Source organism: Neltuma alba, unplaced genomic scaffold (assembly GCF_004799145.2).
Source record: "Neltuma alba isolate B1F8T4 unplaced genomic scaffold, ASM479914v2 tig00010618_pilon, whole genome shotgun sequence".
NCBI classification, from domain to species: Eukaryota; Viridiplantae; Streptophyta; class Magnoliopsida; order Fabales; family Fabaceae; genus Neltuma; species Neltuma alba.
In genome coordinates this window covers 4,353-21,307 of record NW_021635475.1, presented here as the reverse complement: position 1 = coordinate 21,307, position 16,955 = coordinate 4,353, and the positions used below count along the sequence as shown (strand labels likewise).

Below are 16,955 nucleotides of genomic sequence, written 5' to 3'. Positions count from 1 at the left end.
GAATTGAGTTAGAGCGTTAAAATACTACCATGGTTATAAAGAATTTGGCTTATTCCGAAACATCCCAAGTGGCTCAGGATACATAAAACACCATGGGTTTAACAAAATGTAAGACAAGGACTCATGGCACAGTAACCGCCCACAAGCCCAACATAACATTCATCCCACAAAACTTAGGACACAAGAAACATAGGGTGCTCAACCCAACCCACAAGTCATACACATAAGAGTATCACATACAGTAGAGTCTTATGGCCTTCACCATTTTAACAGTATTCCATCAAATACAGTCATCCAAACAAAAGAAAGTATATGTCAACACAGTCGTGGGCCTAAGATGGCAATATATATAACATTACATGCCTAAACCAAAAGAGGACTACTAGGCTATGCTCGCCTATGCCTCTGGTTGCTTTCCTTCACGCCAAGCCAAACTATATGGCTCTCCTAAAAAGCATTGAGGAATAGCGGGGTGAGACGTCAAGTCCAGTAACCAAGTATTAATTTATGACATATACAAGTAGGATGGCAAGTTGGTGAAGTAGTGCTTAAATATAGTTTAAGAAATAAATGATACTTTAATAGATACAATCACATAAAAGGAGTATATCTCACCATCCACAACACAATTCATATAAAAGTACATATATGCAACAACACAATAAAATATGCTCTCTCATCACCTTGCTCCTCCTTATGACTCTTTGACAGGGCCGGGCTTTCTGTGCTGAGTAACCCGGCCAAAGGTCACCTTACTCACATCAAGTAACGGGTCCCCTCTTGTACCTACACTGCCCAAGAATGGACTATGGTATAAGAGGTGTCTACCCAAGAGTTCGTTCTCAATTCTGGGCTAAAAAAAAGGAAGAACTACAGGGTCTAACAAAAAGGCCAAATACTGGGATTCGTAGTGTAGGCATGCCGTGCGGGCTCAAGAATGATTATCCTCCATATAACAAAATCCATCTCACATATGAACCCCATGCATAGTCACAATATATCAAAATATCATAATTTTCAAAGTAAGATGATATAATTTCAAACAAAGTATAACACATTTTCATTTCATTTAATAACATAATATTAGTATATTAAATTCAATAATACAAGAAAACATAATTTCCAATAAAACACAACTCAAACATAATTAAATCAACATACTTCCCACTTCACCAAAATTTGTTATATAATAAAATATATATTTTATTCACAGGCATACTTTTACAAATTAACTTAAGAAAATAAAAACATAATAAATACCTTACAATCCAAAACGTGTATATAAAATAAATTAACCCTGGTTACCTTTACTCCAAGCTTAACCTCACAGCTTGAGAAATAAGAGCACAAATTACAAACTCCGAAGTACAAGATAATCTACAAATAATATAGATACAATTAATATACATACAAATAATTAACTTAAATTACATAGAATTTATTATTATTAATATTTATACATATATTTACTATCCAAAATTTTTTACTTCAAATAACAATTTTTTTCTACCCAAATAACTCATTTAAATTATAAATATTTATAAAATATTGTTTTTATCTAATATTATAAGCATCTCAATTTATAACTTAAGTTTCCAGTTTCAAATTTTTTCTAATAATGTAGTCTTAACCTATTTTACATTTTAAATGGATTAAAATATCAATAATATATTAAGTAACCCAAATAAGTTATTTAACTTAAATTAATCTGTAAAAACATTCTATATATCTTGAATAATACATTTTCCAACTAAAATCTTAGTTTAAAATTCTCAAAACAATCAATAAAAAATATAAACCAATTAAAATTTCAATAATATATCAAACAACCCAAATAAATTATTTAACTTAGTTTTAATCGGTATAAATTTGATATATATATCAAATGACAGATTTTTCAACAACATAAATTTGATTTTAAATACCATAGGTAATAAATGGACAAATCTAAACTGGTTAAAATTTCTTAATAATAAATCTTTAAATTTCTACGGTCAAATATTTTCGAAACTCAATACTTACTCTATACCCAAATCACAAAATTTTCTCCAAACATTATAATGATACTACTAATATAAAGCTCTAAATATATAGGAAATATTCATAAAGAAAATTTAATAGAGAGAAGTGTTTTTATGTACCTAAATGATCTCCCAACACTTGTATTGCTCTTCGAAATGCTAACAGTTCTCTTCTTTTCTCTCGATCTCTCCTTCTACGCCTCTCACTCTCTCTTTCCATTCCCTGCTATCACTCTCTCTTTTCTTCTTCAAATTGCCAACTGTCCTCCCCAAATTTTCTACCTTTAATAAATGACCTCTCTAAAATTCTTCTCCTTTATAAATGCCTCTTCCCATTTTCTTCCTTCTGTCAATGGTCTTCCCCCCATAATTCTTCTTCCTCTAAATGGCATCAGCTTTTCCACCAAATTCGGTGGAAAAGCTGAATGCTTTGATTTTTTTTTTATAAATAATAAAGCATTATTATTTATAATAAAATATTATTTTATATTATTTAATTAATATATATTTTTAATATTTAGGATGTTACAAGAATGATGGCAGCAAAGGAGATGAAAGAACGATGAGGATAAAGAAAACATGACTTTCATGATAGGGAAGGAGGTCATGCTTACATGGTTGAGGAAGTGGAAGATGAGGATGACCGTGATGGTCGTAGAGGTGATGATGACAACGATGAGGACGAGGATGAGGAGGAAGATGACCATGATGACAGGAAAGAAAGTCATGATTATGTGGTTGATGAGGAGAAAGATGACCATGATGACATGGAAGTAAGTCATGGTTATGTGGTTGAAAAGGCGGAAGATGATGATAAGGAGGTTGAGGATTCAGATGATAAGGGTGAGGAAGACACACATGTAAAAATTGCAACCCCTACCAATCTTCCTTTGCTGTTGGATCGAGAATGGGAGAGCAGAGTGACAGTGGGAGGAAGCAAGACCTAGAAAATCCACTGAACTGAGGAGGTCAACAAGGGCAAAGAGTTCAACAATTAAATCTTTGTGGATGGAGTTCCAGGCAGCTTCAAGGATGAAGAAGCCAAAGGAGGAAAGGGACATTTTTTTCACTTTAATATCCTATAGACCCAAGAATGAGGAGGAGGAAAAAGTAGGTATATTCTGGTTAGCCTGAGTTTTAAATGACATGGTGTGTACTGATAATGACAACAATCAAATTGAAAATGACAATAAACTATATGGGGATGACAAATGATGATGTCCTTAACACCATACTTTCTGTTACTAACATGTGACAATATTTGCAGGACTGTCATTAAAATGTTTGATGAAGATATAGACCGACAACAACTGTTTTTCCTGAGTAGAGTGAACAGAGTAAATAACAGGGCATTTTTAAATGCCCTGTCTCTGCACCCATGCTTATGTTTGATAATGTTTGGTAAGATTATTGTGTAAGAATGATGCTTTCACTGTGCAATGTAGGTGCTTAATTTGGTGTGCAAGGCAGTGATGGAGGACATGAAGACAAAGCTGTGGCCAGGGAAGAGGCACATCTTCAATGTGGATTTCATGATGAGGTTACTTAATTCCATATTCAAATATCAATGACAACAATGGAATTGGAAATGACTTGTTCTCTATTAATGGATTAACAATTTTATGTCATGCAGAATATGATGGCACATGACCCAACCTAGAAAGTTTAAAAATATAGGAAGCTCTTTCTTCATGAGTTTGTTGGCTATAACTTAGGTGAATGTGAATTCATAATTGGTCCTGCTCTTATTGGCCAACACTAGTTTTGCATTGCCATCCAGCCCAGCACATTGGATTTCCACATATTAGACTCCATGAGTGACCATTTCGGAGCTAAGGATAGAAAGAAGAAGAAGAAGAAAAAGGTTGTCATCGCTTGCGTCTCTCGTGGCCTGTTGGCATGGAGGAATGGTCTCAACCGCAAGGTCACGTGTTTGAGACGCAGCATGAGAGAGAGCCTGAGGGAATCATTAGAAGAAGGTTGTCATCAATGACCAGTGGAAATGGCTGTAGATGAATGTGTAAGAAAAACTCATTATGTTTACCCTAGTTTTTGAACTTGTAAAATCATTCAACTTTCTATGTTGGTCCTGAAACATGGTGAACCACACCTAAATCTTTTTGCAGAGGAAGAGGTTCAATATTATATTGGACTTGGTCAAGCTAGGACTGGTTGGAAAAAGCCAATGTCTAAAATGATATTTGTAAAAGTTTCCCAGCAGAATAACCTGTCAGTCTTGTTAATTTCGAATTCTGTGTGATAAATGAACATGCCAGAGGTTTTAACTAACTGTGTTGATATTGTTGTGTCCACAAGAGGGATTGTGGGGTGCACTACATAATGTGGTTGAGAAGATGAGAACCTAGTGTGACCCTTAACTACACAAAGAAAAAGTTACTGGCTTAACATTTAGCTTATCACTTCAATTTCACCAATATAATACCATCATCATTAACTTACACGACCAGATTAGGGTTTGACACATTTATGCCTAAAATTGGCAATAAAACACTCATTTCTTTCCTGTCCACAGTCATGCTTCATTTTCTCAAAATCAATCCATTCTATTATTCGAATCCCCCTTCAACATTGTGCCTTTATCTAATACTAATAACTCTGACCCATTTGTAACACCATCAAACCCCTCTCCCTTAGTGTTTTTGCTTCCCCCATGCATTCACCCTTTGATCACAGTCCTTCCCCACAGGTTCTATATACCCACACCATCTCCTTGCTTCGCCACCCTCTCCACCTCAAAACCAGCCCCACATCGACAACATTCCCATCCAAAGGGAACAAGAACATGAACCAATGCATAAAGGAGATGTAGAAAAGAAAGAGAAGAAGAATATAGTCACTGAATACTAACATCACTTGCTTACTTCATTCAACTCTTGCTTCACATGTTCATGCTCCTACGTTCATGGTCCCTTCCAACTTTTTCCTCTAGCTCCCGCCACACTTTTTATAGCTCCACCAAAAATGTTGCTTTTTTGGGTCGTACAAGGGCTTTTTGGTAATTGATCAACATTTGTATCGTCTCCCATCAGGCAACACTTCCCAATTTGTCAATACATTTTCTAAGCTTCTTATTTTGGCATTTCACATTTTTAGGTTTCTTTATATGTCATTTTCCCAACAGAATAATGTAAAAAAAAAAAAAAAGATCTCATTACTATTTTGTAATAATGTATTGCTTTTGTATTTTTCCGGTCCCATAATATTGTGTTGAAAAAAAAAATGAGGTTGATACAAGTGTTTAAATAAGTTACCTATGTCTAATAATTTTCTTGTTCTTAAGAGTTTTGTTATTTATACTTGACTATTGCTAAAGTAAACTATCAATTATATTACCTTGAATCTTTAATATAAAATCTAGTTAACTAATTTAGAAAGATTAAATAAATTAAAAAAATTATTTACTTATATTTATTTTTTTTCCAAACTAATTTTCTTAAATCATAAACTAATATATCATAAATATATAATCTAATTATACACTCAAATATTTTAGATAGATCATATAATATAAGTTATAATTAAATAATTTATTTAACTTATATAATCTTACTTTTGATTGAAATTTTAATGTTAAAATAGACAAATATATCTCGTGGCTAAAAGTAAAAAATAGAGACATCCATCTCAATAAACCCCACCCCCATTTTTCTTTTTGAATGAAATAAAAATGATGCAAATAATAATTTTTTTGGAGTGAGATATAAATAATAAAATGCCTCGTTTTACTTGAATATTTTAAAAGTGATACGTAAATAAATAATAATAATAATTTTCATATATGAATGCGATTAAAATTGAAACCAAATTATCGATGGCAGAAAAAATTGAAACCAAATGAGAACATTCTTCAAATTAAGCTGCAATAAATTGAGGTAAGAAAATAACTTATACTGTAATAAATAAATAAAAGGAATAGGCTTCCCCCTCCTCGTCGACCGCCCAATTCTTAGTGGAAGACTCTGTTGAAGAATCTGAATTTCTGAATGCAACTGAATATGTCATTTTGCAGAGCTCCTTCGCGGTATTTCTTCTCCCGATTTCCTCTGTTTTCTGCAGCTTCTACGTCTCCCTTCCTTCTTCCTCCCTCACATGTCTCGACTCTCTATTTCTGTTTCCATTCCAATTCGACAAATGCTCATAATATTGAAGAGGCCGTCTCTTCTTTTAATCTCTTGCTTCATGTGCGCCCCCAACCCTCGATAATACAAATTAATAAGATCCTAGGAGCTCTTGCAAAGTTGAAACATCATCGAACCGTTATCTCCCTTTTTGCACAAGCGGAATCTAAGGGATTCACGCCATCTCTGGTAACGCTGAACATCTTGATTAATAGTTACTGCCATTTGGGTCAAATGGCTTCTGCTTTCTCTGCCTTAGGCAAGATTCTTAAGATGGGCTGTCAGCCAGATACGGTTTCTTTGACCACACTGATGAAGGGCCTTTGCATCAATAATGACGTTGGAAAGGCCTTGGATTTTCATGACGATCTGATAGCAAAAGGATTTCAGTTAAATGCAATTAGCTATGGCACACTGATCAATGGACTATGTAAGACTGGAAAAACAAGAGCTGCCATTAAATTCCTCATAAAAATGGCGAGAGGGCCAGTTAAGCCTAACTTAGTTATGTATAGTACGATTATTGATGGCCTTTGCAGGGAAAGACTCATAACTGAAGCTTGTGATTTATTTCATGAAATTATTGATCACGGAATATCTCCTAATGTTGTAACCTACAGCTCTTTGATATATGGTTTTTGTGTCATGGGTAAAAAGGCAGAAGCTACAAAACTGTTCAATGAAATGATACGTAAGGGCACCAACCCTAATGTGTATACTTTTAGCATATTGGTCGATGCATTTGGTAAGGAAGGAAGTATGACTAAAGCTGAAGCTTTTGTTGCTATGATGATGAAGTATGGTACAATGCCTAATCATGTTACTTACAACTCTTTAATGGATGGTTACTGTTTGATCAATAATGTTGGTGAGTCAAGAGAATTACTCAAGAAGATGGTTAATAGTGGTTTGGCTCCTGATACTATTAGTTATAGCATTATGATTAATGGACTTTGTAAAATCAAGATGGTGGATGATGCCGTGAATCTCTTTAAAGAAATGCGTCATAAAAGCTTGACTCCCAATACTATCATCTATAGTTCCCTTATCGACGGTTTTTTCAAGTCAGCAAAATCTGTGATGTGCAAGATCTTATTTATGAGATGCATGTTAGTGGCCATACGCCTGATATAATATTTTACAATATTTTATTAGATGGATTGCGCAAAAGCCAACATCTTGACCAAGCAATTGCATTATTTAAGCAAATTGTCAACCAAGGAATTCGGCCTGATACTTCCACATATACCATACTTATTGATGGTTTGTGTGAGGGTAAGAGATTAAGTGATGCGCAACAGATTTTTCAGCTTCTTTTGGGTAATGGTTATCCTTTGAATGTCCAAGCATATACTGCTATGATCAAAGGACTTTGTAAAGAGGGTTTATATGATGAGGCAAAGGCCTTGCTCTATAAAATGAAAGAGAATGGATGCTTACCTGATGCTATAACTTTTGAAACACTTATTATACCTCTTTTGGAAAAAGGTGAGAATGATGAGGCAAAGAATCTTGTCGACAAATTATTCAGCAAGGTCTCTTGAAATGATAAAAGAAGGTTTGTCACTGTACTCCATATTGTGTTACTGCTGGTCATGATAGAAAAGGTTGGCCAATGTGTTTTTTTAGGGGAAAAAGTTTGGCTGTAGTGATGTTTGGATTGAAGATATATATTTTTTTTTTTTCAAGTCATATGTTTACTTATTTATTTATTACTTTTGTTGTAACTGGTGGTTTCTTTTGTTTTTATGTCTTTACATGAGCTTGATGGAACATGCTCACACACACTAGCATCTATCACCAAAATGACGCCTAGAATTCCTCTTCTCCCTATAGTAATTCCATCAGATCAGAGCACTAGACATACCTCACTCTTGTAATTCCTCTCCTCTCTCACCTTTGGTTGCTTAGTTTCATCATTTTTGCAAGCGCATCCAAAAAGCTCTATGCACCCTAGAATTTTTCAGGTTCATCACTATTTAAGAGGCCTACTTAAGCACGAGAATTTATAAATGCAAAATTTGCTTGTTCCAGGTATGGAACAGAAAGAGAGCATGGCAAATCATTCAGTCGACCACATGCCTGACAGAACAAGCAAGATGCTGAAAATTCAACTGGTCAAAGGTCTTGTTCTAAGACTGATTGTAAAGCAAGCAAGCATGTAAAAAGAAGGCTTGATGGAAAATGGGTAATGCATAGTTTTGTGAAGGAATGTAATCATGAGCTTTTACCAGCTTAAGCTGTCGGTGAGCAAACAAGAAAAATTTTTGCTGCAATGGCTAGACAGTTCGCTGAATACAAAACCGTGGTTGGTGTGAACTGGGGCCTGGAGTCAGGGGATGCCAAGCTTCTTCCTGATTTTTGGGTGCAGATGCGCAGTATGAATTCAAACTTCTTTTGTGCAATAGATATTGGTGAGGATCAACGTCTGAAAAATCTTTTGTGATGTAGTCTTTTTTGACACCATCTATGTCAGAAACAAATATAAGTTAAGCTACCTCTTGCGCTTTTTGTTGGAGTAAATATGCGCTATCAATTTATACTGCTTGGGTGTGGCTTAATATCAGGTGAAAGTTGTAACATAATAAAGAATATCTGTTATTTATATGGATCTTGTTCATAAATGGTAAAAGGGTTTAGTGTTAAAGATCTTGTAGAGGTGTTTGGTTGGTTGGTTGTATTGTAGTTCTGATTCTCTGGGCTACATGTTTAGTTTTAATCAGGGTGTTGTATTTTGCCATAAAAATTTTCGAATGTTCTTCATTTTCCATTAGTTCATACTTAATATATCATCAGTCTTTTGCTTCTTTCCTCCTATATGAAAGGAGAAATTTCTACATGTACTCCTTGAAATTAAGATAACTAGTCAAAATTTGTGCATTAGGGGATGCCATTATGCTTTCTGATTGGAGTTTCCTTTAGTTCCTTGCTCATATTTTCCTGGCACTGATGATGACATGCCATTGTAGAGAAGAAATGTATGAAGGACAAAAATCAAGGTATGACAACTGTAATGGCTTTGATTCAATTTTTATATGTGACTTGCATGTTAAACTGTGAAAAAAAATTAGGCCTTTATAAATTACATTCATATGCTATTTGATACCTTGGACCTTTTGGATGAGCATATCGTTGGGTTGGTTCAAGGATTTATTTTTCTTTGGGTTTAGCTGTGGCTTCCTCTTTCTTATCTTCTTCTTAACTGTTTGTTTTTGGTAGAAGCATCTAATCCATGAGCATGAAGTGACAGTTCTAAGAAGATGAGTGGTCATTAAGAAACAAAAGCTGTAACTTCAGGTAAGCTTTAGTATTGATGGTTTTGGTAGTAACAAGCCTAAAGCACTCTAGTAACTTAAAGGAGCATGCCTTTAAAAAAATTTGTCAAACTTATAGCGGCATAATTGATAATTCATAACTCCAATATCAGTAAGCCTTATGTTGATCATATATATTATATAATGCTATTATACTTTATGAATTACAACTCTATAGAGATAATTAATTAGCTGTATGGGCTTTACTTATCTTTATAAGTTTAAGGATCATATGCTTGACTATCCTAAATAACACCTTTGGCATCCTTCTTGTGTTTTTCCTTTTATATGGGTATTTGCTTAGGTTAGATTCGAGCAAAGTTAGGCCCAATTTGGGTAACTTTTCCAAAGACCTTTTTTGCCTTCACATAGACTCGGACTCGAACTCAAGAACTCGTGCTTAAACAGCTAAAGTCCCTTTCACTATGATCAACGGCTTTTGTTTTTCTTTTCTTTTTTTTTCCCTTTTAAATATCTAAATTACTCGATAATTTTATAAAGCACAAGGGTGAACTGATAATTTTATGAAGCACAATTGATGGTTGATAAATATTGAACAAATGAATAACAATTATGATAATTGATAACTATTAAGCAAACACTTTCTGAGATTTTTGTAAGCACTATCTTTTTACGCTTTTGTTTCTCAACCGAATTGGGTAGAACTTATATTGTTAGTTAGTTATTGAATGAAATGGACAATTAGAAATGGGAAATCAGTTCATTTCCTCACTGTTCAATGGCTTCTTCCTGATAAGTCTTTAAAATCCGTGTGTAAAAGACCTCTGACTTTGGAAGAAGAGCAAAATAAAGTTGCTGACTCGACTAATTTTGGTGCTTGGGACTTCCAGTGCCTAGCTCCTATCATTCCCAGTGAAATTTTACCAACACTTATTTCCATGCTACCTCCAATGCTTGAAGCGGGTGAGGATGCTCTTTCTTGGAGTGCTACTGCAGATGGCTCTTTTTCTATTACTCGAAACTGAAAAAAGTCTTGTTCGTTTGCAGAAAATTGACTTTGTTAAATTGTCTTAACTCCCCATCAAAACGAAGAGTGGCAGACGAATGAGTAACGTGTAAAAACCTGCCCTTAGGCGGGAACAATAGCTGAGAACTGTTGCTAATATCCCGTAGGCTGAGGAGGAAAAGTAAGAATCTGCCCGATGAGAGGCTCACATGTGATATATTACTCAAAACTGGAAAAAGTTGTGTTCATTTGCAGAAAATTGACTTTGTTAAATTGTCTTAACTCCCCACCAAAAGGAAGAGTGGCGGACAAATGAGTAACGTGTAAAAACCTGCCCTTAGGAGGGAACAATAGTTGAGAAGTGCCGCTAATACCCCGTAGGCTGAGGAGGAAAAAGAGGAATCAAAACTTTTTCCAGTTTTGAGTAATATATCAGATGTGAGTGATGTCTTCTTCTAGAAACCGAGCTGGTTGTGGGATTTTCTCATAGCCTCGGCATTTGTAGTGCGTTTGAAGCAGAGCAATGGGCTGTTCTTAAGGGGTTGCTAATGATTGCTTGGGATTAGATTCCACCACTGTCAGTTTATTTGCTGTTTTAGGGCCTTAGCCCTCTTCTGTATTCGAAAAAAAAAAATCTAGTAATTTATTATTTGCTGCTAATCAGGTTTATTGGTTAAAACTATTATTATCAGAAAAATTATTTTGAAAAAAAATAAATAAATATGAGAGACAAAGTGGATTGGGTCTTATATTTAAAATTAAAATAAAAATCAAACAAGATCTTATATTAAGAATTAGAGATAGTATTACATAATGAGTAATGGTAAATGATTTTTTTAAAAAAAAAAAAAACCTAGGCGAGTTGGGTCTTAGGACCTCATTAAGACCAAAGTATGTATTCATGTTCAGAAAATGTTTACAAAATTATTTATAGACCGTCTGCTAATAAGATTCTAAACTTATAATCTTGTGTCGACTGTAATGATAATTGATTTCAACCCTGAATTCACATTTTTGAGCCCAATTCACATTTAAGGGCCGCCGGGTTTTTTCTCATGTCCATGAGCTCTAGCCCTCAGAATAATAATACTTATAATTATAGGTTATAATTATACATAATTGTTAAAGAAGGTTGGGTTGACCTGAGAAGTTAGTTTTTCCTAATATGGTTTGTCAATGTTCAAAATATTAAATAAGATAAGTTGTTTTATATCTTATATTAGATGTCGAAATATTGATTTGAATCAACCAAGTTCCTGTATTAATCGGGCCAAAGAAAGGACTATTGGGTGCTTAGGCAGTGAAACAAATCTTCAAAACAAAAAATTAAGTAAAAAAGTTGAATATTTTTCACACATTATTTCCAGTTTAAAAATAAGAGATATTATTTATGAAATATAAATGATTTGCATTTTTTGCCAACAAATAACTTGAATGAATCTACAAAGATGTTTGGATAAAATCCAAACTATGATTTGAAAAATAACTTCTGAGAAAAAAAGTGATTTTAAAAATAAATTTTGAAAGAATAAATTTGTAAAAAAAAAAGTGATTTTGATAAAATGAGACTATGAAATTATTTAGTTAGTTATTATCAGAAACACTTTTTTATATACTGAAATTATTTGATTAGTTATTATCAGAAACACTTTTTTATATACAAATTACTAAAAAATATATAAGTTAATATAATAATTACATAAAAGATAGATTTTAATTTATAATTTTATTTGAAGTAATAAATTTGTTAATAATTTTTTTGCCAATATAATAAATGAAATATGAAAAAATATAATTAATTAGTTGTTAGTACGCGAATATATATATTTATAAAATATAAGATTAAAAAAAATTTAAAAATAACTTTTTTCCTTATAGAAATGAAAAAAAATTATGGGAAAATTGGTATAAAAAAAATCTTGCACACAGCGGATCATACTTGCACTTGCACAATTTGAGGTCCTTCTGGCCAATTAAAATTTCAAATAGGGATTTTTTTTACTAATTTTTCCAAAAATTATTTTATCTTAAAGGTTATAAATATGAAATTCCATGATCTTTTCTTTTTTTTACAAAATTGAATAAACACATATTAAAACAATTTATTAGTTATTAAACTACTTAATAATTGAAGGGCGAGGAAACAGCAAGGAGATAAGGCCAGTTTTTTATTTCAATTTGAATTTTGAAGGGCATTTTTGTTCAAATTTCTTCTGACATTCATAATAATAACTCTAGTAACCAGTTTTTCAGTCTCAAAAACAAAAATTTTTGTTTTTTCCAAAATCTTGATTTGAGGCTTAAAAACTTAAGGTGTTTGGATACTTTAAAGCCCACTCTATGGTTTAAGGTTTAAAAGTCCTTTTTCAACAATTGCCAAACACCCCGATAATCATATTGATAATCTCATAACATAAAAGTACAGTCCCTCAAGATAGTGTATGGAGATTCCACCAATAGAGACACTTCTCTCTATTGTGTGCTTTTCCCTTTTGTGGAATAAACATTATTACTTCTCATTATTAGTTTTCGTTAATCGATTGAGGGGGCCTTTCCATGTATTTTATTTTGTGAAATTTTATAATTGAGTTAACAACAAGTTTTATATTTTATACTAATATTATAAAATTGACCACTCATTTGCTGGTCAAAAAAAAAAAAAGACTACTCATCTAAAATACCATAATCATATTTCTTAATACCCTTTCTTTCTCTCCTACTTGGTTATAGTTAAGAGAGTGTCCAGATGGGTAATTTAGAAAAAATTGATAAATATGAAAAATGGGTCTTATATTTAGGATCAAAACTAACTCAATAATTGGATCCTACATGAAGGATCGGAGGAGTATTATTTAACTAGATAAAGTAAGATGTTCATTGGAGTCAAAACTTTTATTTAATATTTTAAAAGCCGGACCAGATGTTGAATTAAAAAAAACAGCGAATCATGATTGAACCAGTAACATGATAATAAATATAAATAATATTATATAACTATAAGATAATATAGATCTATATAAACTTAAACATCAAATTCTTTAAAAGAAAAAAGAAAAAAAATTAAATATCTCAATTTTATAATGAATTAACAAACTCAAATAATATTAATATATATACCTCACAGCTAAGAGAATCATTGAAAATAGAGTAAAATACTCTAACCACCCCTCAGTTTTACTTTAATTACATAGACATCCCTTCTATTTTGAAAACCCATATAGACTTCTCTTAAAATTAAAATATAGGTTACGCTAACCTGCCTTATATAATTAATATTTTATTTTCATCTATTCAAATTGTTAGTTAACCGTTAATTTTAACTTTTTAAGCTCTCTTTTTTACCAAAATACCCCTTTTTATCATGAGAACTAATTAAACACTTATATTCCTAAAAAGACTATGCAACCAAGAACGGCTTTTAATACATGAATTTTCAAACTTTTTAATATATGATAAAATTTATTAATTTTGAATTTATTCTAAAATTTTATAATTTTAATTTTTCATCATATTTTAAATTTCTTTATTTTATTTTTTTAAATGGTTAAAAATATATATCAAACGCATATTTTTACTCACTATATAGTATAAACTATGTAAGTTTAATAGATTGTGTAAGTCATTTGAATCTATAATTTAAAATTATTAAACATATTTTTTCTACAAACATTTATAAACACATTAAGTTTAGATTGGAAACATTAAGCAAATAACTATTTGTAAAAATAAGAAAATAAAAATAAGGAAAAATAAAATAAAATGTAGTTTAATATAAATTTTGGGGATTGATTAGAATGGGGTAAAATAGTAAATAAAATTTATTTTAATATAAATTTTAATTAAAAATTATGTTTTTAGAATCTTTTGAGAATATTCTTAACGGTGTTAACATATTGGACTAAACTGTATGTTTTCAAAATATAGGGGAGGTTCATGTAATTAAGGTATAACTGAAGGGTAGTCAATGTATTTTACTCTTGAAAATAATATATTCTTCCGATTCTTAATATAAGACCCATTTAACTAATTTGATTAGATTAATGAAGTTAGGTAAGTTAGTTAATTATAAGAAATGTGACACGTTTTTTCTAAAATACCATAATCATCTTTCTTGATACTCCATGTTCCTCTTCTACTTGATTATGGTTGGGAGAATATCTATAGAGATAATTTAGAGAAAATTGATAACTATGAGAAATGAGTCTTATATTTAGGATTAAAATCAACTCAATAATTGGGTCTTATATTAAGGACCGGAAGAGTACTAAATATACATGACTTTATGTTAATCATTTTACATAAAAATAAAATATCAACATATGCAAATAAATAATACAAATAAAATGACAAATGAGAAATAAGAAAACTCTAAAACAAAAAGATGATACCTGGATAAATGTGGTGGGGTGGTAGCTGACATTAAATGATGACTTACTTTTACAGCACTCAAAGCTACTTTTCACTCCCACCAATATTACACCTTCGGGCGAACATTTTCCTTTCAGATCTCATCCCTCCACCTTCAGGCCATCACATCTCTCCTATGCTATCTTCTTTCATCTTCTCCTTTGATTTCCCTTTTTTCCTTTCTTCTTCTTCGATTTGGGATAGTCTATTAGTTTTTTTCCCCCACCCACACAAGTGTGTAACAAACTCAGGCCATCTGTATTTTGCAAAGCCTTCCTTGTTTCTAGTTTTACGTCGGCTTCTAATTCCAACGTCCGCTTAAAGCAGCTCAAAATAGCTCAAAATGGCAAGGCGGACCAATCACGTGGAACAAGCTAGAAAGTATTCTTGTAATCGGCCGGACTGGTCTGACCATCCGGTTTAGTCCGATTTTTGAATCATTACTTTTATGTTTATTTTTTTGTCAAAAAATCATTACTTTTATGTTTAAAGGATAAAATTCATTGGAAGCGTCTTATTAAAAAATTAATTACGCAAAGGTATTTTAAAAGTTCAGGTTTTGAACTAATGCAACTCATTTTAGTAGATGTAACTTTTTTCTAGTTATATTACAACATATTTTCAGTTAGGTGCAAAGATTTTTTGTTTTGCATATAGTTAAATGGTCTGTTTTGATTAGCGGTAACAAAATAACTTATTTTCAATATGACTTTTAGAAAAGTAGATTGGGTAAAAGTCAGATTGATTAATGTAATTTATGTTTGGATTAGCTTTTATAAAAATTAGTTTGTAAAGTAGGAAAGTATTTTGGATTATGATTAGATAAGTAAGTTTAGTTTGTAGAATGACAAAAATAGGTATGAATTTATTAAATAATAAAAAATTATTAAAAATATGATAATGATAAGGAAAAAGCTATATTAATGAATAAAATATATTTGAATTAGAAATCATAGTAATATGAAAATTTTTAAACGAAATAATATTATATAATAAATTAGATGATATACTTTGTACCGTTTATGTAAATACAACATGAAAATAATATTAAAAATAAAAACATTATAAAAAATATGTTACAAATTATTTTTATTTAAAAAATTATTAAGAATAAATAGCTAAAAACTGGTTGGGAAGCACAAAGAATATGCAAAGAAAAGTATAAGGAAAATAAAAATATAAGAACAAAAATGTCTTGATTCTAAAAAGTTATTTTTGCATAAATCATAAGTAAATTTCAAATACTTTTGCAATCATACTTACAAAAAATAACTTTTGTCGCATAAGCAAAATTAACCAAAAGTTAATCCAAACACCTTACAAAATGCTAAATGTGAGTTTGGCTTTCAAAAGTTGCTTTTCACACAAAAATGTATCCAAACAAGACAAATTTGTATATAAGTGAAGAAGAGTTTCAACATAGGTTGCTCTGTATCCTTAAAGGCTTAAACAAATTTCCTATACCTTTTAACAATTAATTTTTTAGTCAATAATTTTTAGGAATTTTTCTTCTCAACATCTAATTAATTTCTTCCCCTCACATGATAATGCGAGAAGTATATTTAAGTCATGTTTGTCATCAGAATTAAAATTATTTATAAACACATTTTATATAAGTTGAGATTCTCATATATTTATCTCGTATTTTATAAATCACAACTAAAAAACTACTTATAAACTATTCTAAATAGAATCTTAAGTCAAGAATCTAAATAAACAAATTCACTTTTTTTTTCCAGGATTGTAAGTTATACATTAGTATGACTTGCCACCAGACGACAAAAGTCAGTCAATTGGGATAGGTTTCAATATAGCGTCCATGTTCTTTTTCTAATCTTGATAATCCAGACAAAAACGTCACTTCAATCTTCTCTTTTTTGGTCCTTAAATTATTATTCAACATTTTATCCCTCAACTTGGTTTTGATTTATAAATTGTAACTTATGTTTCTTTTTCATATATCTATTTTATTTATAAAATTATGATTTTTTAAATATAATAGGGACTTGAATTATGCGGAAAATCGATTAAAATCTATAAAGTATGGATGTGATGATTGGGTGTGTAGACGCATTAAAAAAAGTGGTGGAAATTACTGAACGGAACT

The 16,955-nt window shown here is 31.4% G+C and overlaps 2 protein-coding genes and 1 long non-coding RNA gene across 5 annotated transcripts; all 3 read left to right on the top strand.

The window, feature by feature from the left end:
- Window positions 1-2,635: 2,635 nt before the first annotated feature.
- On the top strand, window positions 2,636-3,661 carry LOC114757701 (nonsense-mediated mRNA decay protein 2-like). Its single transcript, XM_028946777.1, has 5 exons — window positions 2,636-2,947; window positions 3,042-3,145; window positions 3,289-3,358; window positions 3,467-3,561; window positions 3,655-3,661. Exons 1-5 carry the CDS (start codon window positions 2,636-2,638, stop codon window positions 3,659-3,661), a joined length of 588 nt encoding a protein of 195 aa, XP_028802610.1.
- A 173-nt stretch (window positions 3,662-3,834) lies between these two features.
- Window positions 3,835-7,294, top strand: LOC114757699 (pentatricopeptide repeat-containing protein At1g12775, mitochondrial-like). Its single transcript, XM_028946776.1, has 3 exons — window positions 3,835-4,000; window positions 4,148-4,250; window positions 6,052-7,294. Exons 1-3 carry the CDS (start codon window positions 3,835-3,837, stop codon window positions 7,292-7,294), a joined length of 1,512 nt encoding a protein of 503 aa, XP_028802609.1.
- Window positions 7,295-7,382: 88 nt separating this feature from the next.
- On the top strand, window positions 7,383-10,364 carry LOC114757698 (uncharacterized). 3 transcript variants are annotated; one of them, XR_003741593.1, is made up of 4 exons: window positions 7,383-7,718; window positions 7,952-9,159; window positions 9,380-9,457; window positions 10,326-10,364. It is a non-coding gene; the product is annotated as an uncharacterized LOC114757698 (long non-coding RNA). The 3 variants fall into 3 exon arrangements; XR_003741594.1 differs by lacking the exon at window positions 10,326-10,364 and having other exon boundaries at window positions 7,952-8,574; window positions 9,045-9,159; window positions 9,380-9,884; XR_003741592.1 differs by lacking the exon at window positions 10,326-10,364 and having other exon boundaries at window positions 9,380-9,884.
- Window positions 10,365-16,955: the final 6,591 nt, after the last annotated feature.